At 36.5% G+C, this 26,554-nt stretch overlaps 1 protein-coding gene across 1 annotated transcript; it reads right to left on the bottom strand.

The window, feature by feature from the left end:
• Positions 1-1,088: 1,088 nt before the first annotated feature.
• LOC106869211 (coatomer subunit delta) lies at positions 1,089-23,475 on the bottom strand. Its single transcript, XM_089337938.1, has 12 exons — positions 23,355-23,475; positions 13,074-13,113; positions 10,886-11,109; positions 9,179-9,358; positions 8,598-8,800; positions 7,713-7,804; positions 7,042-7,111; positions 5,897-6,062; positions 4,619-4,766; positions 3,870-3,978; positions 3,203-3,407; positions 1,089-2,088 (listed from the first exon to the last, which is right to left on the bottom strand). The coding sequence occupies exons 1-12, from the start codon at positions 23,355-23,357 to the stop codon at positions 2,002-2,004; spliced, it is 1,527 nt and encodes a 508-aa protein (XP_089194064.1). The 5' UTR covers positions 23,358-23,475; the 3' UTR covers positions 1,089-2,001.
• Between the last annotated feature and the right edge of the window lie 3,079 nt (positions 23,476-26,554).

The raw sequence follows: 26,554 nt of genomic DNA, 5'->3' as shown, positions 1-26,554 counted from the left end.
GTTATATATTTCTTTATTGTTTTGTTTGTTGAATTTGGTTTTATAAAGTCTGAGAGAGAGAGAGACAGACAGACAGACAGAAAGGGTATGTGTTTAAGTAAGCCTGTGTGTGTGTACGTTTGAGAGAGAGAGAATATATGTGTGTGTGTGTGTGTGTGTGTGTGTGTGTGTGTGTGTGTGTGTATATTGACATGATGTAAATCATTTGAATATTGTGGTGTTAGAATAGGTTATTTCCATTGGAGTAGGAGGGAGACAGAAAGAGAATATGATGACAAAGAGATAACAGTGATGTGTATATATATATATATATATATATATATATACATACATACACACACACACATATGCAGAGAGAAATATATAACACATAAACATGGATGGATGAGATAGACACAGAAAACAAAATATAAATTAACCAATATATATATATGCACACACACACACACATGTATGGTATACTTTCTGATGCTCCACTGCATGAGATCAGCTGGTAGAGCACCAGGATGTTACAGCTGTCACAATAGACAAATAGACTGACATGGAAAACGAACATTAAAAGATGATGATAATAATGATGATGGCATATATATATATATATATATATATATATATATATATACCAGATAAAGAAACACTTACAGAGAAAGTGAAATGATGTTGGAACGGGCAATAATAAAAAAGAAGTTTTTTAAGTTGTTGTTTCCCTTCTAGTTCATATGATTTGTGAAAAACCGGTTGAGTTAAGATATGAAAAAGTCTGATAAACAAAGAAAATGAAGTGAGGGGAGGGAAGAAGAATAAAAAATTAAAATAATTTTCTATTTGGCGACACAAGGCCAGATTAGCAAAGTGAAATATGTCAGTGCCAGGAGTGGTCTGGTTCTCTATTTTATAGACCCTGGAAGGAGGGAAGACAATGTTGATATAATGTTGACATCAGCGGTAGTATTTGAACCCAGAATGGGAAGGGATATAACTAGATACCACAGGATATTTTATTATGATATGCCTCTACCAAATCTGCCATCTTGTGACTAATAATTATTGTAACGACAATAGCAATAATAAATAAATAAGAATAAGGGTTAGAAAGTGCAGAGGAAGATTTATTCAGCATCAGTAGCCATTAATATTATTATCATCATCATTATTATTATTATTATTAATAGTAGTAGTAATAGTATTATGGTGTGGTGGTGGTGATGGTGGTGAGTGTTTGAAGTGGAAATGTTCGGTCCCAGATTTCCAAGAGAAAATAATAATAATAATAATGATTAATAATAATAAACTGTTACATTCTTTATCAATTATTGATATGACAACACAAGTTGAGAATGTTGATCAATTAACAAACTCATTGAACACACCTTGCACAGTCACCACCATCACTACCACCACCACCAGTATTCTGCCTCAACCGTAACAGCTGCATACCTATACACAGACACACTCACACACACTACACACAGACAGACACACACACACACACACACAGACAGACACACACACACACACACACTACCAAGACTAAAAAAACAACAAAATAACCAAAATTTTCTATCTTCTGTAGCAATAAAATCTTATCTGAATCATTGTGTATGTATATGTATATATGTGTCTATATATTTGTACATGTGCATGCACATACATGCTTTCAATATATAGAAGCATACACACATGCATGCTGTAAATATATATATACACACACACACACACACATAAATGTGCTTAATTATATCTATAGTTAAACACACACATATAAATGAATGTAGTTATGTGTGTGCATATATAAAGAGACAGAGAGATAGTGAGGTGTGTGTGTGTGTGTGTGTGTGTGTGTGTGTGTGCATTTGTGTGTATGTGAGAAAAGGGAAGAGACAGAAAGAATGTGTATGTGTGTGTGTGTGTGTGTGTGTCTATATGTGAGAGAGAGAGAGAGAGAAAGAAAGAGAGACTTAAGTGAACCCCACCCCAATCAAAGCAAGCAGCTGATGTCCTTTACACAATTTCATATTTATCAACGTAGAATACGACTTCAGAAGAATATTTCACAGGTTCATCATCTGTGGTGATCACTTCAGAGACCTAGAAAAAAAAAACAAGGAAGAAGTTAGAGCTGTGACATGTCATGATATAGAGCAGTGATTCTCAACCCCTTTTTTTGCCCATGGTCCTCTCTGATTCCGCAGGTGGATCCTCATTGCCATTTGGTGCTTAATAAGCCCTATTATGTACTATTAGGAATTCCCTGTCATTTGAAGAATGTTAGTCGAATGAATCAACCCCAGTACTTTTTCTTTAAGCCTGGTACTAATTCTTTCAATCTCTTTTGCTGAACTGCTAAATTACAGGGGATGTAAACACCCAAACACCAGTTGTCAAGTGGTGGTAGAGAAACAAACACAGACATACATACACACATACACACACAAGTGTATATATATATATATATATATTCTTTTACATGTTTCAGTCATTTGACTGCGACCATGCTGGAGCTGTCTTAAAGGGATTTAGTCAAAGAAATCAACCCCAGGGCTCATTTTTTTAAAGCCTAGTACTTATTCTATCATCCCTTTTGCTGAACCACTAAGTTACAGGGACATAAACACAACAATGGTTGTCAAGCGATGAGGTTGGGGGGGGGGGCATAGACACAAACACACACATACACCACGGGTTTCTTACAGTTTCTGTCTACCAGATCCTCTCACAAGGCTTTGGTTGGCCTAAGGCTATAGTAGAAGACACTTAGCCAAGGAGCTATGCAGTGGGACTGAACCTGGAACCATGTGGTTGGGAACCAAGCTTCTTACCACACAGCCACACCTGCGATTACATTCATACATACATACAGAGACTATGCTTGCCCCATGGACTATATTTAGACTTCTAGTGCTTACACCATGGTCTGTCTTTAGATCTCTAATACTTGCTCCATGGGCTATATTGAAACTTCTACTGCTTACACCAAGGACTATATTTAGGTTTCTACTTATTACACCATGGCTTGCCCTGTGATCTATATATAGACTTCTACTACTTGTCCCATTGTCTTTATTGAGACTTCTACAGCTCACATATTGTCTGTATTTACACTTCTACAGTTATATTCTATACAGAGACCATAGTTTCTATTCCCTAGTCTAAACAGAAAGCTTTATCTTGGAAAAAGCTGGCATCAGTCAGTTGTCCTTACCTGAATGTCACAGTACGATTTTGTGGAGACAAAAGACACTTTGACAGGGAAGAAATCCTCTGGATGTCCACCAATGCTGAATTCCATACTGCCAGACTTATTTGCAGCATCAATAAGTGGTAAGTTCCATAGCAACTGGTTGCTGCTGCGCTCATATGTATAGTTTCCATCACAGTCGCCAACAATTGGAGATCCAACGCCTGACCTATATCAGCAACAATGTGTATCAGTGAAAATAGCAACAACCAGAAATGAGTATTGATGTGTCTAATAATTTCAAATTTTGGCACAATGCCAGCAATTTAAGGTTTTTTACTAAGATGCATTAAATAAGTTTCAGTTAAAATGTGGTCCCTACCTATGAATAACTTAATAGTAGCACCTTATATAAACCTAGTGAGCTTCTACAGTCACTTGACCTGCTAAAATTGCAGTTAAATTTCTGAAAATCATATCTTTCTCTTTTAAAAGACTGCTATAAAAGATAGGATGGTCACAATTCATGGTGAAATCAAATATTTTTATGTTCAGCAATGGTGGTGTTGTGAAATACTTTTGCACACAACATTGATTGAACAGACAGTGGCATGACAACCACTATAGTTGTGCTATGGTATAGGCATGTGCTACATACTACAATAGTGTAGTATAGACAGGTGTTACTTACGGCAATGGTATGCTTATAACAACATCATTTAGTTCTAAGTTCTGCTGTTCCAGTTCATATTCTATGTTGACATCACAGCCAGATCCAGTTTCTGAGGGCCAGCAATTTACTGAAATACAGAAAGTGCATATATTTGTGTAATGGGGTGTGCAGTTTTGGATTTGATAACTACATAATAAAAGACACATTGTATGGTAGGTAACTGTGACTATAATCATGAAATATGAGGTTTATGCAGTGTAAAAATTTGAAATATGTACCGACAAAGGGAAAATGACAGTACTACAAGACATGTTTCTACAGACAGACAATGGTAGAACTACTGTACAATGAGACACATATACAGACAAACAATAGTAGAGCTCATCATATACATGTGTGTGTGTGTGTGTGTGTGTGTGTGTGTGTGTGTGTGTGTATTGTTTTTCTGTCTTGACATTGTGTGCTTGTTGTAAACAAGTGTCACAGTCATACATATGGTATCTTTTAATTCCAATCTTACAGGGAAGTATGTGCAGCCATGAGGTAAAATGTCACTTTACTTGGAAAAAGGCAAGGGTTAGCAACAGGAAGGCCATCTTATCCATAGAAAAGCTCCCTCAACAAGTTCCAATCAACCCATGCAAACATGGGAAAATGAATGATGATGACCAAATCTTCTAATTCACTTTACTACTATGGTCATTGACGTGTACATGTGTGTGTGTGTGTGTGTGTGTGCGCGCACGCGCACACTCGCTCTTACTTACTTGACAAAGGAATGAGAGCCTCATCTTGTGTCTGGAAACGCCATTTTAAGACTCCAATATCTTGGTGTAAAGGAAATGGTTTCTCAGCATTTTTTAAACCAATGTAGGATGCAGTACTGAATAACTTCTTGTCAATGTTGGGATGGGTCTTTAAGAAAGAGAGAGAGAAAAAAAGACATTTAAAGGAAGTGGAAAAGGATACCCTTCACAACAACAACAATGATACAGGAGTAAACATTATCACTGGACCAGCTAGTACTGTACTGTCTTAGATAAAGGACGTCAAAAAGATAAAAATAACAATGTTTTTTATTAATTTTGGTGTTAGGAAGGGCATCCAGCAGTAGAAACATTGCCAAAGTTGACCCTATTTGAGAGAGGGAAATAATTAATTACAGGGACTCCTAAACGGATGAAAAGCAAAGCTGATCTTGGTGGAATCACATCTCAGGCGGCGAGCTGGCAGAATCGTTAACACGCCGGGCGAAATGCTTAGCAGTATTTCGTGTGCTGTTACGTTCTGAGTTCAAATTCCGCCGAGGTCGACTTTGCCTTTCATCCTTTCGCGGTCGATTAAATAAGTACCAGTTACACACTGGGGTCGACGTAATCGACTTAAACCCTTTGTTTGTCCCTTCTATGTTTAGCCCCTTGTGGGCAATAAAAAATAAGAATCACATCTCAGAACATAAAGACAGACAAAATACCACTAAATATTTTGCCCAGCAGGCAAATGTTTCTGCCAGCTTACTGCCTCAGAAAAAAAAAATTATAATAATAACAATAATAATAATAGGCCTGACATTTTGGTGGAGGGGGGCTAGTTGAACTCAGAGCTTAGAAGAGCCAGGGGAAATGCCAGTAAGTAATTTTCTTGATGTTCTAATGAGTCTGCCAGCTTACTAAAAACCCTTTAGCATTTAAACTGGCCATACCTGGCCCAAAGATTTGACCAATTTATTTCAGTTTCTGTAAAGTGTGGATGTGTAAAGCATAAATGGGTTTAACCCTTTACCATTTAAACCGACCATATTTAGTCAAAATATTCTCCCTATTTTGTTCAAACTGACCAGATCTAGCCTATCACACCTACCCTACAATGTTATTCTAAAAATAAACAATCACATCATCAAAAGCTCAAAACTAAAAGATAATACATAATTCAAAGCAATAAGAATCAATAAATATTACATTTGACAGAATAATCTGAATGCTAAAGGGTTAATAATAATAATAATAATAATTTATAACAATAATGTTGAATGTAAATCTATTTACCTGAAGTTGAATTCCTTTGGTATCATTATTCAAAACGGCAACTTTGATTTTTCCAAACTTCTCATCTGTAACCTTTAACTTCACTAAACCAAACACTTCCAAATTCTGTAAGCCACCATCACGCCCAGCTTGTACAACTATTTTCTCTTCTATTCGCAAATGGACACTAAAAAAATAAACAAAAACAAAAATATATTTATGGTTTGATGTAGTAGTCTCCGTTTGAACCTAAAACTCTGGTCAGACCTGATCCAGCCACGACACACATTCTACTGATTAATTTAGATAATTGCTTCCCAACCATGCTTTGGTATTTAAACTAGTAATCACTATGATATCTGCAAAGCTACGACTGACCAATGACATTCAGGAAGTCATTCTGTTGAAAACGAAAATGGTCTATCAGTCTTTTACTTCAAAGAACATGAGCAGTAACAGAGTAAAACTTAGCTTCAATTACTTGAAAAATTTTACAGATATTAATGTTTTTTTTTATTTTGCTTGTCCATCTAAAGAGTCAAAACTAAATCACAGAAATTTGCACTGTTGTGATTACATTAACAATTAAAGAAATATCTAGAGCTCAACAAGAGAAAATATAATTTGTTGACAAACATATGGCTTAGTTACGAATAATATCATTTTGCAGTGAAGGTTGAATATATATATATATATATATATATATATATATATATACATATACATATATATGTATGTATGCATGTATAAAATCATTATAATGACCACTTTTCCATGCTTGCATGGGTTGGATGGAGTCTACTGAGAACACTGAAATAACAATTCCCACTGAGTCAGGCATGTTGCAAAGTTCACAGACAACAGGTGGATCTTTGCAGTTGTTGAGCAGTATCCAAGGGATCAGAAAAGGCCAGTCTGAAGACCACCACAATGATGAGAAATGGATTCCATAAAACGAGGTGGAAAAGAATGGCACAATCAAGAGAGAATTGGGTATGCATTATGACCAGTGGTGTACAACATCTGAAAGTCTGGGTGATACACACAACCGTATGCATACATACACTGCTGTCTCAGTAGACAGGCAGTAAAGAGAATACTTACATACACTCTGTCCTCAATGTTAGCAAGTAACAGTAGTAGGTGTAGTAGTTGTGGGTACTTACCTTTCTTGGTTAACAGCTGGTGTAGAGACCTTGTTTATAGTAGATGAGGAATGGTTGCTTGAGGTGACAGCTGGAAATAAACAATACAAACAATATCAACATCTACAGTCAACCAGTTCAATGTGTTGTTGTATAACCCAGTTCAGCCACTAGAGTAGCTCTCCACCACCACCTTGGTAAAAGATGTTCCAGATATGACCATCCAGGATTATTTTCAAACAAAGAATATCTAGGTCAACATTAACCAATGTGTCTTTTTGTTTTTAAGATAGTAGAGTGTGATAATAGGGAGATTTTGCTGCTATTTCTAGACCGTCAAGTAACCATGTAGAGGCCATTCTGATGACATTATTACAGCTGGGTGTAACATTAGGTTAGGGGTTAATGTCCAACAGTTGGCATTGTGCAGTGTCCATGGTGAAGACCAAGACACAAGGATAGGATTTAAAGACATGTGATCAAATAACAAAAAGCATTTTGCCTGATGCTCTACCAATTTTGTCACTGATAGCCCTAAGTTTATATGTGGAGGGTTACTGTATCTCAATCTGTTCAATAGATATCTGTATTAAAAGAAGAAAGTGAGGCTGACAGAAGATAAAAATTGAGTATGTGTATGAGGGAGGGAGGGAGAGAGAGAGAGAGAGAGTGAAAGAGAGAAAACAACTTACTCTCGCCTTCTGATTTGAGTTGATCCACAAAAGAATCAACATCTTTAGTCTTGCTACCAAGTTTCATCGCTTTACTTGGACCCAATGGTTTGCTGTGGAGAGAAGAGAGACAGAATTGAAGCCAAGATAGACATAGGTAATAATAATCCCCTCACAATGTACAATAGACTCATCCACTAACTGACAATTACATATACTCCCCAATTATTGATATACATCCTCCGTCTATCCTATTCTATTGCTACTACAACAGCCTGTTTTCCCTTCAACTTCTCAATTCCCTCAACTTCCTTCTGTCTATAATTAATTTCATCTTTGATATTACTGTAATGTCTCTCTTCTTAGTATATCAAATAAACAAATTTAGAGGTCAAATCATGCTGAAGATTTTTAAAACAGTCAAAATAGTGCTATAAATTGTAAGAACTTCATAGATAATAAAAAAAGAACAAATCCAATATGTGTGTGTGTATACACTCTATATTGCTTGATTTCAAATTCAAATTTCCAATCCTACCTCATCCTGTGAGGAAATAATAATCTCCTTTTCTCATAAGTCATCCAGAGACTGTCGCATGTGTAAACTAACCTTTAGCATGCTATAGGCACATCATGTCACCATACAAGTTTTCTCCCCTTTCAATGCGATACAATGTACCTGCAGCTACAAGGGGGAAAACTCGTATGGACATGATGTACCTAAGCATGCTAAAGGTTGAAACCTTCCCTCAAAACTTCATATTAAAATTATATTGCAAACACCAGTTTAATAATGACAAAATTGTTTTCCTAAATTCTTTGTAATCTTCAAAACCTAACTGAAACAAAGGATTTTTATTTTACCAGCGAAATATAATAACAAAAGGGTTAATTAGAAATGCTTACCTAGGAGCAGTGTATGATGATTTAACAGTGTCATTAATAGTGGTATCAATAATGGGAGATTCCATACGACCCCCAGTGCTGTTACTACCAAAGCCTCCACCAAATCCAGGTGACCGCATGTTGCTGCCACCACTTTTTGTCTTCATGCGGCGTAATTCTTCAGCCTTCTTCATCATTGTGTCACGAGCCTCTTTCTCTTGAGTCTGTAACAGAATGGAGGACGAGGGTAATGCACAGCAGTTTCAGGACTGTAGTAAATAACCTCCGTCGAACAACTTAGGAGGGTTTGGCATGGCTGGACAATAAAAACTGGAAGGAAGGGGGGGCAAAGGAGAGGAGAAAGGAGAGAGAAAGGAGGAGAAAGGAGAGAGAGAGGGGGAGAGAGAAGGGAGGGAGGAGAGAGCGAGAGGAGGGAGGAGAGAGAGAGAGGAGGGAGGAGAGAGAGAGAGGAGGGAGGAGAGAGAGAAGGAGGGGAGAGGGGAGGAGGGAGGGGTGGGGAGAAGGTGGGGTGGAGAGGAGAATGGAGAGGGGGTGAAAGGGAGAGAGCAAGATAGTTATGATGATATTAATATTCTTCTCACCTGTCTAACAGCCATGAACACTCGTTCTTCATGTGAATCCATCTCTGTAAAAGTGCGAATCTGTGCAATATTCACATTCTCTCGGTAACCAAGGGCAACAATTTCATCAAAGGCAAATATCAGTGAGAAGGACTGCTCAATAATTTCACTCTCGTCCATATTACGGCAATACTCTGGAATCTGTGAAGAGAGAAGAAATTAGTAGAAGAGTTAGTCTATCAATCTTAAACATGTCAAATGACTTCATCTGAGATGGTGGCCTGTTGGGACTAAGACATTAAGGTTGAGTCATTTTACACATTGAAAAGATACAACTATATTCACTTTATTAATAATGGAACATATACACACACACATACATATATATATATATATATATATATATATATATATATATATATATATATATATATATATATATATATATATATATATACGATGGGCTTCTTTCAGGTTATGTCTACCAAATCCACTCACAAGGCTTTGGTCGACCCGAGGCAATAGTAGATGTGGGAGCGCCATGATCTCTAGCACAAACCAAAGATCCCCAAAATGTCCAATGCCATTCCCTGCATATCTGGTTTTATATCAGAGTGACCTTCTCCTAGAGACATGCTTCAACAAAAGCTGAGGGGCACCTCACCCCCAGTGATTTTTCAGCATGCCGGACACCATCCCGGAATTTCTGCGTACCCGTGCTATTGCTAGATAGCCATTGGGCCTGCACTAAGTCCATCCGAGCTTTCAACAGGTCTTGTTTTTAATCCTGCTGGGTTTCTAGCAACCCTCCTCACATACATATACATACACATGTGTATATTATTGTTATTTCTATAGAAGTAACAAAAGGAACGAACTAATTCATCACTGTATTGAATCAATGCTGAAATACTGTCTGTATAGAAACTCATATCTGATAATTTATTCATTAAAATACATTTTCTGCCATTTTAAAATACTTGGAAGTTTGGTCAGAAGTTATAGAAGTTGCCCACTTCCCAGCTTGAGGTAATGACATAAAAAAACAAAATAATTCTTGAGCCCTCAGTGGTTTCTTTTCTCCCCATGATTTATCTAAACTCACAGACATCATGGCTAACTGCCAATATGGCCCATCATCACAGAATTGCACTTCCTTACAAAGAACACTTAACATGTCAGTTAAATGAAAAGAACAGTGGAATTCTGTTTTATGCATGGCATATAACACCTCACAGCTTCTTCATTCTTTTGGAATTTTCAGAAAATTTTTGTGAATTTGTGTTCTACACATGAGAATTCATATGACTATACAAAAAAAAAAACAATTTTTAAAAAACTTTTCAAAATTAAAAAAACTTTTCTATTAATTTTTCGAATTCGTTTTTAAATCACAGTTTAAAATATGGACACACTGAATTTTTGGCTTAAATCTTAGCATTAGACCATTAAATGTGTTTATGTGGAGTAAGATATTGCAAAACATCAAAACATCAGAGTGACAAACAAACAAGGAAGGTATCAGGTGGTTGTGAAATGTACTAAAAATTACAGCTAAACATTCTTTAAATCACGCAAAAAAAATTTCTTGAGGTTTTTGCATAGCCGTATGAATTCCCATGTGTTGAACACAAATTTGCAAAACTTTTTTCAGAAAATTCCAAAAACAAATAAGTATTGAGGCATTATATGCCATGCATAAAGCAGAATTCTGCCAAAGGAACTTACCAATTTAGCAAAGAGGCGAAGGGTCTCCAAGTCTTCAAGAATATTACTGGCTTTTGTAGTGATAAGTAACATGTAAAGTTTCTCCAGAGGTTGATACACATATCTTACACTCTCTGTCTCCACAAATGTGTGTTGTTTGCCGCTGCTCATTAGTTTGGGGAAGGCAGCCAGAAGACCTTCAATTCGGGCCCTTGTCATCTCGACAAACTGTCGAGAAATTATGGCTGAAAGTAGACATTCAATATATATTTATGCATGTATTTACTTACATATATTTGTATATACATCATCATCATTTAACATTTGTTCCATATAAACACATTCTCAAGTAATTCAATAGTACTCATTAAAAAAAAACTGCTCCTTAATATATCATTCTACAAAACAAAGTGGTGAGCTGGCAGAAATGTTAGCACACCGGGTGAAATGCTTAGTGGTATTTCGTCTGTCTTTACATTCTGAATTCAAATTCTGCCAAGGTCGACTTTGCCTTTCATCCTTTCAGGGTCGATAGATTAAGTACCAGTTGCATACTGAAGTCAATCTAATCAACTGCCTCTGTGAGGCCCAATGTTCGAAGGTCATGCTTCACCACCTCATCCCATGACTTCCTGGGTCTACCTCTTCCTCAGGTTTCTTCTACACTTAGAAGGTGGCACTTCCTCACACAGCTGTCTTCATACATAACATGACTATACCAGCACAGTCACCTCTCTTGCACGCATATATATATATATATATATATATATATATATATATATATACAATTCATCATTGTCACTGTTTAATGTCCATGCTCCATGCTGGTGTAACTTGGATGGTTTGACAGGATTTGATGGGCCCAAGGACTACCTCATGTTCCAGTGTCTGCCTTGGCATAATTTCTCAGCTGGATGCTCTTCTTTATGCCAACCACTTTGGGTGTATATATAACACATTCAATATATATTTATGTATACATACACATACACACACACAAACAGATAAGACCTACCAACCATCGTTTTAGAACAAAACTAAAACTAATTTCTTAGATACAATTCATATATCTGATGGTGCATTGTGTAACGGCTACGGCTACAATATGGAAAGCGAGAGAAGTGTTCTTAACCTTTGACCTCACACACACACATTTAATATAGATTTTCTTATCTATCAATTAGATACTACACAAACAACACCCCATATATATATATATATATACACACACATACATAGAAAGAGCAGTATTAAATGTCAGTTATTGATTTGTTACTATAGTCATATATACATCTTCTATTTGCTTCAGTCATTAGACTGTGGCTATGCTAGGGGCCCTGTCTTGAAGGATTTCAGTCAAAAGAATCGATCCCAGTACTTATTTTTAAAAATTCCTACTACTTATTCTGTCAGTCTCTTTGCCAAAATGCTAAGTTATGAGGATGTAAACAAACCAACGCTGGTGTCAAGTGGTGATGGGGGAGGGAGGCAAAATTCCACTCAACAGGAATCTTTTCATTTCCCTCTATCATATCCACTAACAAGGCTTTGGTCAGCTTAGGCGTATAGAATACATTTCCTCAAGGTACCGTGCAGTGGGACTGAACCTAGAAACATGTGGTCAGACAAGCATGAAGGGAGAAGTCATTAACGCAGGAAGAGATACAGCTAGAGTTGTTGTTGTTGTTTGTGGTGGAGATTGGAAGAATTTGGAGACTAGAAGAGTTGTGCTTGGAGGAGTGGAGGGGGCAAAACTGGAGGTCTCTGTTAACCTATACCCAAGAGAGGTGAGTGGTAGGAAGACTATATGCATGCATGGATACCACCTTCTGAATATTTGAACCTGGTTAACAGAGATGCACTATGAATAAAGATCGAGAGATTTGTGCCTTGGAGAACAATGTGAAGTTTGTATATGAGAAGTGATATGTGGTAGGCCGGATCAAAGTTCATAGATGTTAGACAAGAGGAAGAAGAATTGCCCAGTTTAGTTTTTGGCATCTATGCAAGAGTAGAGAAGTGTTGATGTGCCTCATGATATACCAATACACTCTATATTTCCTCATTAAAGTTTTAATTTACTCACATAATTATTTTGGTAAAGTATACCATTACCATCATCATCATGTTTGTGATAAAACGTCAGTTCAAATTATTCTAGAATGTACCTGATATGATGATGATGATGAGTAAAGCTGAAGTAACTTACCTTTGCCACTCTTGTTACAAACTGCTGCTGCTAAGAGAACCTGCAGAGAAAAAAGAAAGTCTGTGTTAAAGTTTTGCTGGAACAAAGAAAAAAGTTGACAGTAGTTTTAGATTCATCTGGGTGATTTCAATAGGATTCAACATGCACCTGGTACCCAGCACATCTATGCATGGTCAATTAGTATTGAGTGATACTACACAGCTCACTACCTACTGTAACCAGCACTACTATACAAAGCCGACTACCTATAGTACCCAACACTACTATACACAACTGACCATCCAATGCCCTGCATTACTATACATGACTAGTACTCAGTAACACTACATAGCTGACCTTTCTACTACACACAAATGCCAAGTACACTAGCATTACTACACAGCAAGTCTTCCTAACATTTGAATCTACTCCTTTGGTGAAGTCAGTGAAGAAAGTCCAGTGTCAAAAGTCCTTGGTGAGGTGAGGGAAAAAAATCCACTGGACAGAGTTATCAGTCACATCAAAGGTATTGAGGTTCAATTCAAACTGGTGTAGGTCAGTGTTTGCAAACAATTATATATAGGGGTGTTGAGGGTTATGGTTGAGAGGAAAAAGGATTGGGTGAAAACCCATACCAGCATGGAAGATGTTAAATGATGAGGATGAGGATGATTTATTATGGTGTGTGTGTGTGCATGTGAACAAGTGAGTATGAGAGACAGACAGACAATAGAGTTTTGTTTAGCTCCAGGTTTGCCCTGAGCATACAAACCTATGATTAAAGACATTCCTGTCATTATAGACATCATTTAACTCAGATTACATTATCTAATACCCTTCCTTTTTTAAAAAGACAGTAGTGTGTGATTTGAGAGAAATTTGGTTGTTATTTCTAGCATGGCATGAGACCACATAGTGAGTGTACTAGGTAGGTCTGGCTTTATTGTAACACAGTCTGTTGGTTTAACAACACCAGAGACTGTTGTAGTAGTGGTAGAAAATGAAGATATGAGAGGACACAGCACCCTCTCCTCAGCTGACCACAACATAACAGTCTCTCCACCCCTACACAGATAAACCTAAGCTTTTATCCTTTGGTATTGATTTTCTCCTGCTCCCCTCACCATTACAATCTGTGTTTTTCCCATGTAACCCAGCAACTGTGGGTTATTAGCAAAGAGGAAGTGGGAGGAATGATCTAATCCACTTAATCTTTCTTTATTCATCTACTCTCCCCATTACTCTGTCAGATGTTTTCTTTTTGCTCCTCCTCTTCATTCTCGGACAGAAAAATGAATGCCACAGCATCATCATCATCATCATCCCATGAAGCAATATGGTCACTAAAACTCAAGAATAACAGCCATATTTATCTTCAAATAATCTATACTGTCCTAAAGATTATGTCTAAAGTTACACTCAGTAAAACAGTATTAAATACAAGACGCCTTAAAAAGAAGAGATGGTCATGGTTAGAATGTCTATGATTATACAAAGCTCTGCTCAAGAAAGGCTCAGTTGGGGCTAAACAACAGGTCCACTGTACAGCTGGGTTTTTTCTTTACCTCTCCCCTCTAGTTATATTCACTGTCAGTTTCATGCCATTAAAGGGTAAATTTGTAAAGACCACCCCCGTTTGGTCACTAATGGCCATGGGATTGCACTTAGAAAGTTCCCCTCCAAGGCACAAGTCAGCTCAAGGTTGCTTATGGAAGACCAGCAGTCACTCATGCATACCAACCTCCCTTCTCCATGCCACCGATGTTATCCAAAGAAAGGCAAATGCTGATACAGCTTGGCACCAGTGATGTCGCAACTCATTTCTACAGCTGAGTGAACTGGAGCAACATGAAATAAAGTATCTTGCTCAACAACACAATACACAGCCCAATCTGGGAACTGCACTCACTATCTCGTCATTGTGAGCCCGACGTTCTAACGACTGAGCCATGCATACCATTAAGGTTCCACTAAACCAGTGGTTCTCAACCGGTGTGTACATAACCTTTGGGGGTCCAAATGAGATTTTGTTGTTAAAACATATGTGCAATAAATTGGTTATACCTCTACAACACACAAAATATTTTAATTTTTTTTTATATACAATTCCTAGTAATATTTAATTATAAAAATATAATGGGGTTTTATTTTATATACGTTGAATGGCTATGCAGGTCCAGTAGGTATAAAATGGTCGAAAACCACTGCACCCCATACAAGAATTGTTAGGCCACCCTGTTAATTACCACAGCTCACCACCAGTTCTACTGCAGTTACCTGCTATGTTGGTTTAGTCCTTTTGTTATATTTCAATTGAAAAACTACCTTTGTTCCAATTAATTTTTGAAATAATGTAGAATTTAGTAAAATAACTGTCATTATTAAGCTTGTGTTTAGGGAAAGGTGATGGTGGTGGGTGGATACTACTCAATACCAACACACCTATTCAAGTCATACCAATTAGGTAGCCGCAACAGGATCATTAAGCCTGCTAGAAATAACAGCCAAACCTTCAAATTATATCTTATTTTATATATAAATATTGGATAATGTAGTCATAGACATAACCCCAAAAAGATGGGGTGGTCACGACTGGAATATTTTTGATTATAGGTCAGCTGATTAGGGTTGACTCAGAGCTAAACATCATTGAGTTCTTAAACAGAGCTCTAAAGTACATCCACCAGCCTTCAGGTCAGGTCATCAGATGAACTAGAGGCAGAGGTAAGGGACCAATCAACCCTGTCTTAAAGTTACTAGTGCTGTGGATGACTGTCCTGCTTCTAATAACATGTAATTTCTATCCAGGTTGTAACATAAACATGTTGTCACTACAAGTTCTGACATATGCTATTCTCCTCCTCTGCCTCCTACACAACCAGTCATACAGCTTTAGTCTATTTATGGCACAGCTGTTGCTGTGTATGAGGTGGGAGTAAAAGAGAAAGAGACTAAATGTTATTCATTGCTCCATTGTATCAGGTAAGCATATGTATCTAACCCAGTTTTAAAATATTGATCTCACTGAAATACCTACCAACAGACATGGCTCTTTCAGTATGAAATAGGGGTCAGTTTATAAAGTATAACAAAGGTCAGTTCAGATACTATAACTGTATTATAATAGGGGCCACTGTAGATACTATAAATACAATTATAGGGTCCACCTTAGAGACTTTCCTAGTAGTATTATAGGGTTCACTTTACTACAGAAATACTATCAGAAGATCTACTTTATATACTGTAATTATTTGTGTAGGGTTCACTTTAGGTATTATAACTATTAATAAGTAAGAAAGAAGACAGGACTGTGCTGACATCAAGGAAATAGCTGTGCTTGATATGCAGAAAAAGGGGAGGCAGAGATTGCATAGAGTGTACCCAAGGGTAAACTATGGACATACAAGAGTGTGGTGGTTTGGTGGATAGACTAATAGAAAAGATAAGACTTTGTACGTGACAGATTCAGAGAAGTAGTTGTGATAGATGAAGAAAGAAATGAAAACAATCGTGTGTGTGCCGGTGGTTGTAGTGTGTTGGTGTTGCCTGGAAGAAGAAAAACAAGAGTTGATTTGAGAAGGATTTAGAGAAACCTAAACAAGCGAAGGAGACAGGATGGAGAGAATAATCTTGTGACACAGGAACAAAGTCTTAGACATGTTAAAACAAATGGAAATTAAGTTATTGAAGGTCATTAGAGAGTGCTTCCAACTAGGTCACTGTGATCATCCACTAAGAACTGTTCAGCTAACAATGTAGTCTCTCTATATGGTTGCTCCATCTGCTGGAAACAACAGCCAAATCTCCCTTACTTAAGATAACATTAAAAAACAAAATTTAAATTGGACACTTTGAATAATGTAACTCTGATTACACTTATTCTGGAAAAAGAGACAGCCACGGTTGGAATGTCTTTTGAGCAGACGGATAGCCAGGGATTAAACAATAACAACAACTCTAGCAGATGCCTGTGATAATAGCAGGTACAAGGACATCCAAACATCAAGCTGTTGTATGTCACAATAAATGAGAAAATGGAAGCCTAACATTTAAGAGAGGTGTAGTTGGCCATATTGTGATTTGAACTAACAAACAAGGAAGAAGCACAGAACCAGGGACAGAGGACAGAAAATAGGGTAATTGGAAATTCAAATATCACTGATACCATGAAAGAGTCCCCATATAAGCATATGTATGGACTTTAGCAAATGAGCATTATATCTCCTCCTGAATAGGCAATTAGTTTTCTGTAGAGGATGCACCCATATAAGTTGGCATCCATTGCTAATAGAAGGTGAAGTCAAGACAAACTTGGATAATGTGTTTTGCTCAGAAACAACAAAATGCATGAAATAAAGTCAGGACATCCATCTGAGTATTCACTTGTGTGTGTGTGTATGTGTGTGTGTGTGTGAGAGAGAGAGAGAGAGAGAGTGGGGGAATAGCAAACAAAGCCAAAGAAGAAAGAAGACAGGAGCTGAAAAAGAGAACAGGAGACAACCTAAAGGAGACAACATAAAGGGGACATAAAACCTAAGGTAGGAGAGAAAGGGTTAGACAGAATTATGTAGGTTGTCATTTAGTTCGTAATGTTACATGTCAAATCATTGACAGGAGTGAAAATATAGGTAATGAATGAGTTCCAAAGGGTTGTAGCTTCAGAAAATAAGGGCTGGATAGGAGTGTTTAATAAGGGATCTAAATTGAAAGTGATGTTAGTAAGGCAGCTACATTGAATGTATTTACATGATAAAGAAGGACATCTACTGCAATAGTGATAGTGGTACTAGTGATGGTGGGGGCTGGACAGTACAAGTCTAAGTAATCTCCACTCATCCAGACACTTTCTGTATCCTGGTCAAAGTTATCAGATTCAATTTGCAATCTACATCTGCACCTAGTGTACATGAGCAGTATTATAAGAAATAATAGCACACATGAATAGAAAAACTTGTCATAGATTTATAAAAGCGAAACAAATGCACTTTAAGAGCAATAGTTTTAAAATCCAGGAGATATCTTTTCGGCACTGAGCCCTCAACTTCTGAAGTTCGAGGAGAACCTGTTTTATGTTCAGTCAAATAAACTGGAGCAAACAGAGTTAGGTGTCTTGTTCAGAGGCAAAACACAATGATCTGATTTGTACTATGGCCTCACAGCTATTGTCTCACTCATCTCTCAAACCCTGTAATAAAAATACACACTAAAACCTCCTACATGAAATTTTTATATTATAGAGAAATTGAAATAAACTTTAGATCATCAAGGATGGACCTTTGTTTTATGTAACAAACAGAAACCACTTCAGCAAATTCAAATAATGTCTTCAAGCTCAAATCAATAAACTATTATTTTTTAAACATTGGCTCAGCTACTCAAATCATGCGCCAAAAAGTTGCCAGTTTAAAGCTTATATAAACAAGCTGTTACCTCAAAGCTTGGATAAGCAATGTATTGGCTGAATACTTGGAGTGACAAATTAGTAACTGAAAATTTTTATTGATAAGCTTGTACATCAAAGGCTGAGCCAACAAGCTATTACCTGATTACTTGGATCAACACATTATTGCCTAAAAGCTTGGCTCAACAAGCTATTGCCTAAAAGACTGAATCAACAAGCTATTGCCTAAAAGCTTAGGTCAACAGGTTATTGTTTAAAAGCTTGGCTCAACAACCTATTGCCTAAAAGTTTGGATCAATAAGCTAATGCTTAAAAGCTTGGATCAACAAGCCAATTGCTCAAAAGCTTGGATCAACAGGTTATTGCCTAAAAGCTTGGATCAACAGGTTATTGCCTAAAAGCTTGGATCAACAGGTTATTGTCATGAAGCTTGGATCAACAAGTTATTGTCTGTCTCAAAGCTAGCATAGTAGTTTAAGTATAAAGTTTTTAACATTAAGATCAAAATCAAAGGTGGTGAAGTGGCAGAAACAGTAGACCATTATGTTCAGAGTTCAGATCTCACCAAGGTTGGCTTCACTTTTCATACCAGTCATATACTGGTATCCATTCATTTGATTGGCTTGCTGCCAACAGAAGAAATCAATATTCAAATTAAAGTCAAAGACTGGATATTTGTGAATGCTTTCTGATAATTTCTTCCCTATTAAAATCCATTTTTTAAAAATAAGTGACTTCTTTCTGGATCATCAAGAAGTGAGTTCAGTCTCAGCTGATTCATGATAGTTTGTCTTATGATTTATTTGCATACACTGGAAGTTATTATGCTGACAGAAAGAAATGGTATAGACATACGTCAGAAAAGGTCTTCAAAATAGTAATGCAACCAAATTCTGGAATAAGCTAATAAACATATAGAGAGAGATTGAAGACAATTAACCAGACATTGTTATCAAGGGCCACTAAGAAAAGAAATGCCTCCTAATTCATTGTATCAATCCCCACAGATGATAATGTACTTCTCAAAGAAATGGAAAAATTATACAAATATAAAGATCTGGAAATAGAGATAACCTGAATGTGGGACCTGAAAACAGAAACAACCCCTATAATAATAGATGTTTTGGGGGATGATGAAATTTTACATGGACAAATGCATAGCCAGAACCCAGGGATTTTCAAATATGCATAATTAGAAAATAGCATTACTAAGCATTGCAAAGACATAACATAGAATACAATCACTACAGTAAAACTAACAAAACCAACACATTACACAGACACAAGAAACACAGAGGTAGTCAGTAATGCAGTGAAAGCACACACAACTACTAAGAAATGGTAGTGGTGGTAGTCATAGTAATAGTTTCTAACACAGGGAGTGGCCAAACATTTTGGAAACAGGAGAGATTAGTCAACTGCATCGACCCTCACTGTATAACTGGTATTTCATTTTATTGACTAAAGAAGGAGGAAAGGCAAAGGTAACCTTGGTGGGATTCAACTTTTGTTTCTTGCCTTGAACTTTGTATCTTTTGTCAATAAAATAAAAGGTAAGTACTGTCAACCCCACTTACCATGAAATACAGAGACCCTGTGTCTAAGTTAGAAATCATTATTATTATATCATTGTGTTGCCTTGTAAAGAACTCCACTTACTGTCACATATTCCAAACACTTTAGCATTCAGACTACTCTGTCAAATGTATAGCTTCTTTATTCGAATCGACTCGAATTAATCATGCATTATCTTACAGCTTTGATGGTTTGATGATGTGATAGTTGATTTTTAGAATGTCAGTGTAGGGTAGGTGTGAGAGGCTTGATATGGCCAGTCTGAAAGTAAAACATGTAGAATATTTGGGCCAGATACGGCCAGTTTAAATGTTATAGGGTTAAGGTGGGTGTATCTGAAGTTGGTTGCATGCAAATATAAAGATTCCTAAAGAGGACTACATTAACCCTTTAGCATTTAAACCAGACATATCGGGCCCAACTATTTTACCTGTTTTATGTTCAAACCAGTCAGATTCAGCTTCTCACACATACTCAACAATGTCATTCTAAAAATAAATAATTACAGCTTCGAAATCTCAATGCTACAACATAATGCATAATTAATTCAAAACAATGTGAATAAATAAGCATTAGATTAGACAGAATAATCTGAATGCTAAAGGATTAAACTCCACCATCTGCTTTGGTAGGGTTTCTACAGCTTAATGCCTTTCCTAACATCAACCACTCAACAGAGTCTAATGGGTACATTTTTTCATGGCACTAGCACTAGTGAGATCATCTTGTAACTTCCAAGATTAAGGACTTACAGTGGATCTATAAGTAAAGAAGAACAGAAGAGGGAAGGTGCATGATATTCTAGATGGATGGAAGAAGGAAGTTAAAGTAAGATGAGAGAATCAGATCTATAGTTGTGAGAGAGGAGACGCAGCAAATTTAAAAAGATGATCGAAGTGAATAAAAATCATAAAAATATATAAGGATATTATTAATAATTTACAATAATATCAGTGGCTAGCATGCATAAAAGAACCATAAAGGCAAAATTATTAATTAATATTGAGGGTACTACTTGTAGCACCAGCTTGCTAGAAATAGCAGTCAAAGCAACTCAAAACCACAGCTTTCACTTGTACACAAGAGCAAAACCAAGGGAACTGGCCCTGGGTCAGTATTACTCACTGACAAGAACAAAGTGATCATTCACAAAGTTCAAAATCATTGTGATTTGGGCATGCTTGATTTTCAATTCTTTGCGTCTATGGTATGGAGTCTTGAAATTTTACTGCTTGTTTCCTCGATTTCACCCTTGTGTACAAGTGAAAACTGTAGTTTTGAGTCGTTTTGACTGCTATTTTTAGCATACTGGTGCTACAAGTGGTATCCTTCATTATTAATTAATAATTTTGCCTTTATGGTTCTTTTACACATGCTAGCCACTGATATTATTGTAAATTATTAACAATAATAATATCCTTATATATAGTTTACAAAAATGACAAAATATCGATGTTTATCACTTCTGAATGGGATTTAATGCAAGTTATTTCACTTGTGCATGACTTTCAGGAGTTTTAATACCAAGCACATGAGAATATATTCTCTTACACCTAGAAGCACAGCCTACCCACAAACTAGCAAAACACATACCTTGTGTATGTGTGTTCAATATTGTTTACATCTCTCGAGCTGCTTTTAAATCATAATTGAATATATATATATATATATATATATATATATATATACACACAAACACACACACACATACATATACACATACATACATATATATATACACACACATATATATAGGTGTATGAATAAGTGCATGCATGGATGTGTGGTTTAGAAGTTTGCTTCTCAACCATGCGATTTTAGGTTCAGTCTCACTGTATGGCAATTTGGGCAAGTGTCTTGTTATAGCCCCAGGTTGAACAAAGTTGTGTGGGCAAATTTGGTAGAGAGAAACAGAAACTAGTGTCTTAACACTCCTCACTAATTGTAATCAACGACTTCGCTATCATACACACAATGATGTTTGTTTGCAGTTTTGCATGAAAACATAGGCGAAGCGGAAAATATTATCATGTGGCTATGTCTCCTTGTTTTCCCCATTACACACCAACTGCAAAACAATCTTTGCTATCACAAAAGTAGTGGCCTTCATTTGCAATCTTCCACATAAATAAGTCATCCAGCCATCGTACTGTTTAAAAAGACTGGGGTGAGTATTATCTTGCTTGTAAACTGACGAGGATTGGCAACAGCAAGAGCATCCGGTCATAGAAAATCTGCTTTGACAAATTCCGTCAAACGCGATGATGATATATTCATATAAACGTGTGTGTATGTATGTGTGTATACCATCATCATTGTCGTTTGAACGTCGGGTCAGACGAGATATATTGAGGCAGATTTTCTAGTTTGTTGATCTGTTTCCAAGCAAGAGGATATTTCCCAAAGCTTTTTGGACACAAACGGCACAATGGCCGGTTATGTTTTCGTGAAGGATTTCAAACGAATGATACCACTTGTATGACAGTAACTTTTGTTTACAATTAAAGTGTGATGTTAAGATGAGGACACACACACACACACATATAACAACATTCGTTTGATTTCCGCTCAAGGCTATAGTAGAAAACACTTGCTCGACGCGGTTGCCGAGCAGTGTGAATGAACCCAAAACCAGGATTGCGAAATCTTTACTAGACAATTATTACTCTGATCTAGGTAATGGAACTCCAGAAAAAGACAACAAACTCATAATACAATATTATTTATATCATATGAATACATAAGTATACACACATTTGTATGAATACATGTATTCTTATATAAATATCTGGGTGTGTGCGTGTATATATATAAATGAGTAATGTGCTTGTATAGTATAAATATCGATATATATAGATGGGGACAAACCAACGTTGTTAAACACGTAATCACATGCATATAATAAAATGCAAAGATAAATAATATTGAGACATAGAGATAGACATTTAAAAAAAAAAAAAAAAAAGGACATTGAAATAAAGCTGATGTAGGCAACTTTGTGAGTGGTTGCGAGAGGTGTGGACAGGAAAAACATATTTCGGATAGACTACATTTATCAAATGATACGAAATTTTGAATATTTTTAAAGAAATATATATGTCTTTTAAATGATTCAAAGTGAAATTTTTTTATAAAATACCTGTAGAATTTTTGAAGATATTTGGTGAAATTTGATAGAGAAATCTATGAATAAGTTATCAACGTTAGCACATCGAGTGACAAGAGGTGAAATATAATGATAGGCTTTTGTTTAGAGGAACTTAGGAAGTTTAGCTTTAAATGACAACTGTAGAAAAACAAGACATTTATTCAGTTGCTGTACTTACCATTGTTGTTTATAAGGAGAAAACAATGACAACAAAGAGCCAGACAATTCCAGTATTCTGTGTCTTGGCTCAGATCTCAAGACATATAGTGCTATTATGGCGGAAGCCACGTCAATGAATTGAATACGAAGGGTCGGCGACGAAAGTGAGCTCTTTCAATATTTACGTTATATGTTGAAATTTTTATTAAACTGATGTTTTGTTTATAATATTTTAACATTAACTGTATGTTTGTTTTTCGTCGAAGAGATGAATTGCAATTTCCTTTTTGTTACGAAAACTACAACTGAGTTAGCATTTCATTTCTTTTTTCTGTTTTTGTTATTTTTACTCCAAGGGAGGTAAATCGGGAGTACTGTCAACGTCGACAAAATTGCTGTCATTTCTGAGTCAGTTTTTAGTTAAGAAAAATAATAATAATACCATTAATAAAAACTACAGTAATTAAACGAATCATACTTTTAGTCACTAACTGGTAATACATTAGTTGTACACTATATGCAAGAGCAAGTAAAAAAAATAACCCATTTTATTCCATTAAAATACATTAAACCGATTTAATGGAATGAGAAATTGTGTTAGTTAAATCGAATGAAACTTAGGGATCATACTTTCAAATTTTAAAGCAGGCGCGGGCCTCATTGAGGCAGTGACAAATGACCGAGACAGTTGGTAATATGCCGTGCTTGAGAAGACCTGTGAAGCCAAGTGCGATCGTAGTTGTGGCTGATGCTGGTGTTTCGTAACTGGCACCCGTGCCAGTGGCATGTAAAAAGCACCCATTACGCTCTTGGAGTGGTTGGCATTAGGAAGGGCATCCAGCTGTAGAAACCATGCCAAATCAGATTGAAACCTGGTGCAGCTCCCCAGCTTACCAGTTTTCAATCAGACTGTCCAACACATGCCAGCATGGAAAACAGATGTTAAATGATGATGATGATGATACATTCATACATACATTATCATCTATACCATCTTTATTTAAAATCCATGTTCCATGCCAACATGGGTATCTAATCTAGTGGTGTCATACCAGTTTGTGTGTTATGCATAACTGTACGTCGTATAATTGTAACTGGGCACTGCATGGTTGCAATGGTGGAATGCAAAAGGGAAATAATCTCATTGTCAGCAAGCTGAGACTGTTTATGCAGAACATGACTATTCAGGAATCAGATGGTCTTTCTAGGGTGTCAGTGGCCAATGGTTTGAAGTTCATTAATAGGGCATATCTTTTGTGCAACATTGCTGTAGATCAGTTTACCTGTTGGTGGATTCTCCCAGTGGGTTGTTGGTAAACTTTCAGCTTAGTATATGGGATGGTGTCTGCTTGGTTACATGTTTGTGTTTTAGTAGTACATAATAATGGAAGCAATATCATCTAAGCATAAGTAGCTATCATTAATGTTATGTGCATTAAAAAGTTTATGATACTTATGTGTACTCTGGAAATGTTGCCTTATTAGAGATGAGACAGGAAACTTCTATCTACATAAGTGGATACATCTAGATTGCATAGAGGATTGAACCAAGTTACCTTTCTCTTTCTAACTCTCTTTGGGATTAGATGAGGTGGGAAATCTTTCATATCCATTCAATTATAATAAAGCCACTCCTTGCTGATGCCTCATTTTAATAGGGATGTGACCCTCTTAGAGATCTTTCTGTCTGACAATGAATTGAAAATTCTTCTGCTGATGGATATGTCTACATTTCTACTTACAACTGGAAGTGGTTGGGGTTCCTATGGGTACAAACAGTTTTTTTTCATTAGGTCTACTGTGGGGATAGTATTTGTCGGTCTTGAAGTTTCAGGTGAAATCAGGAAGTTGACCTCACTGATAACAGTTATATCCAAGTGGCATTCTTTGAAAATGATTATACAATTCTTCCTGAGCTTATCTACGATGTGTCCATTCATATCACTTGAGATTGCCAATCCTTTATTTCTGTACAGTATTAAACTGTGTGCTATATCCTCTTTGCAGGATATCCAGAATTAATAAATTGATGAAGTCTGTAACCTCAACCTTGTTGCAGTTCCTGCAACTATGGAACAAGATCATCTAAATAATTTAGCCTTGATTAATATGAAATGGCTGTACATAAATGCAGTTCTGTGTGAAGGTGCTGCTAAGATTATAAATATGTTGGGTCATCTCATAAATAATGCATTTTTAATACCTCTTTTATTTTTCAAAATTAAGATAAATACAGTTCTTTTTTAATCTAAAATATACTCTCCTTCATTTTCTACAATGCTCTTCCATCTATCTGGTAGACTTGCAAGGCCCCTCTTCCAAAATTCACTTGTCTGTAATGAAAAATACTCCACCAGTACTGTTCTGACCTCATCTACAGAATTCATATTTTTTTCCATTCAAATGATATTCAGAACAAGTTTCTTTTTGTCATGGCATCAATAACAAAAGGAGAAATAACTCAAGCAAAGCATAAGACAGGGTCTTTTACATTAAAGTATGAATGACACAAAATCGTTTCTATCACTATTGTCTGCAAACGTTCATGTCTTCTTTGCTGTCTGGGGATAAATTCTGCTGTGATTTAAGACTGGCAAAGATGTTGTAATCTTCTTCATTGAGTTATGAAGCAAGTGAATCAATAACTAGCTGCAGTGAGGATATTGTTGCTGAATGAAACAAACTGGACAATGAATGTATTTGGCATATGAAGAAAGCAATATTGAACTTATAATAATAAGGGTCATCCAGTTGGTTCAGGAGAAGCAGCCAAAATGGTGTGGTACTGTGCAACAACATCTCAAGAATTGAAGGTTTCTGGGGTTCTTGGACACCAGCCAACAAGTACTGGCAATCCTTCCACTTGATTTTTAATGTGAGATTTTAATTGCTGTTTCAGACTGGATTTTATCAGAGTTCTGATGCTGTTGTAATATCATGAAGAGCTTTTCCCATCTGAATTCCAAAAATCACCATTTTTTTTCTGCCTTTATGATTTTGAAGGCACATAGCCTAGTGGTTAGGATATGGTGCTCATAATCTTGCAATCATGGTTTTGATTCTTCGACTAGGTGGTGTATTGTGTTCTTGAGCAAAACACTTCATTTCATGTTGTTCCAGTTCACCAAACTGTAAATAAGTAACCCTGTGATGGACACACCATGGAAGCCAAATAACTGGCCTTATGAGTCAGAACTCAAGGCAGCAATGCCCAAGGTC

The sequence above is a fragment of the Octopus bimaculoides genome, chromosome 20 (genome assembly GCF_046866305.1).
Source record: "Octopus bimaculoides isolate indiv1 chromosome 20, ASM4686630v1, whole genome shotgun sequence".
In the NCBI taxonomy this organism is placed as follows: Eukaryota; Metazoa; Mollusca; class Cephalopoda; order Octopoda; family Octopodidae; genus Octopus; species Octopus bimaculoides.
Note: the sequence above shows the minus strand (reverse complement) of the source record. Positions and strands in the feature narration are given on the sequence as shown.

Excerpts from the sequence above, each read along its gene's own strand:
- LOC106869211 (XM_089337938.1), bottom strand. Across the intron at positions 7,805-8,597 it reads TCATCATACACTGCTCCTAG|CAAACCATTGGGTCCAAGTA; the intron begins GTAAGCATTTCT and ends TTCTCTCCACAG. Across the intron at positions 2,089-3,202 it reads AATCGTACTGTGACATTCAG|GTCTCTGAAGTGATCACCAC; the intron begins GTAAGGACAACT and ends TTTTTTTTCTAG.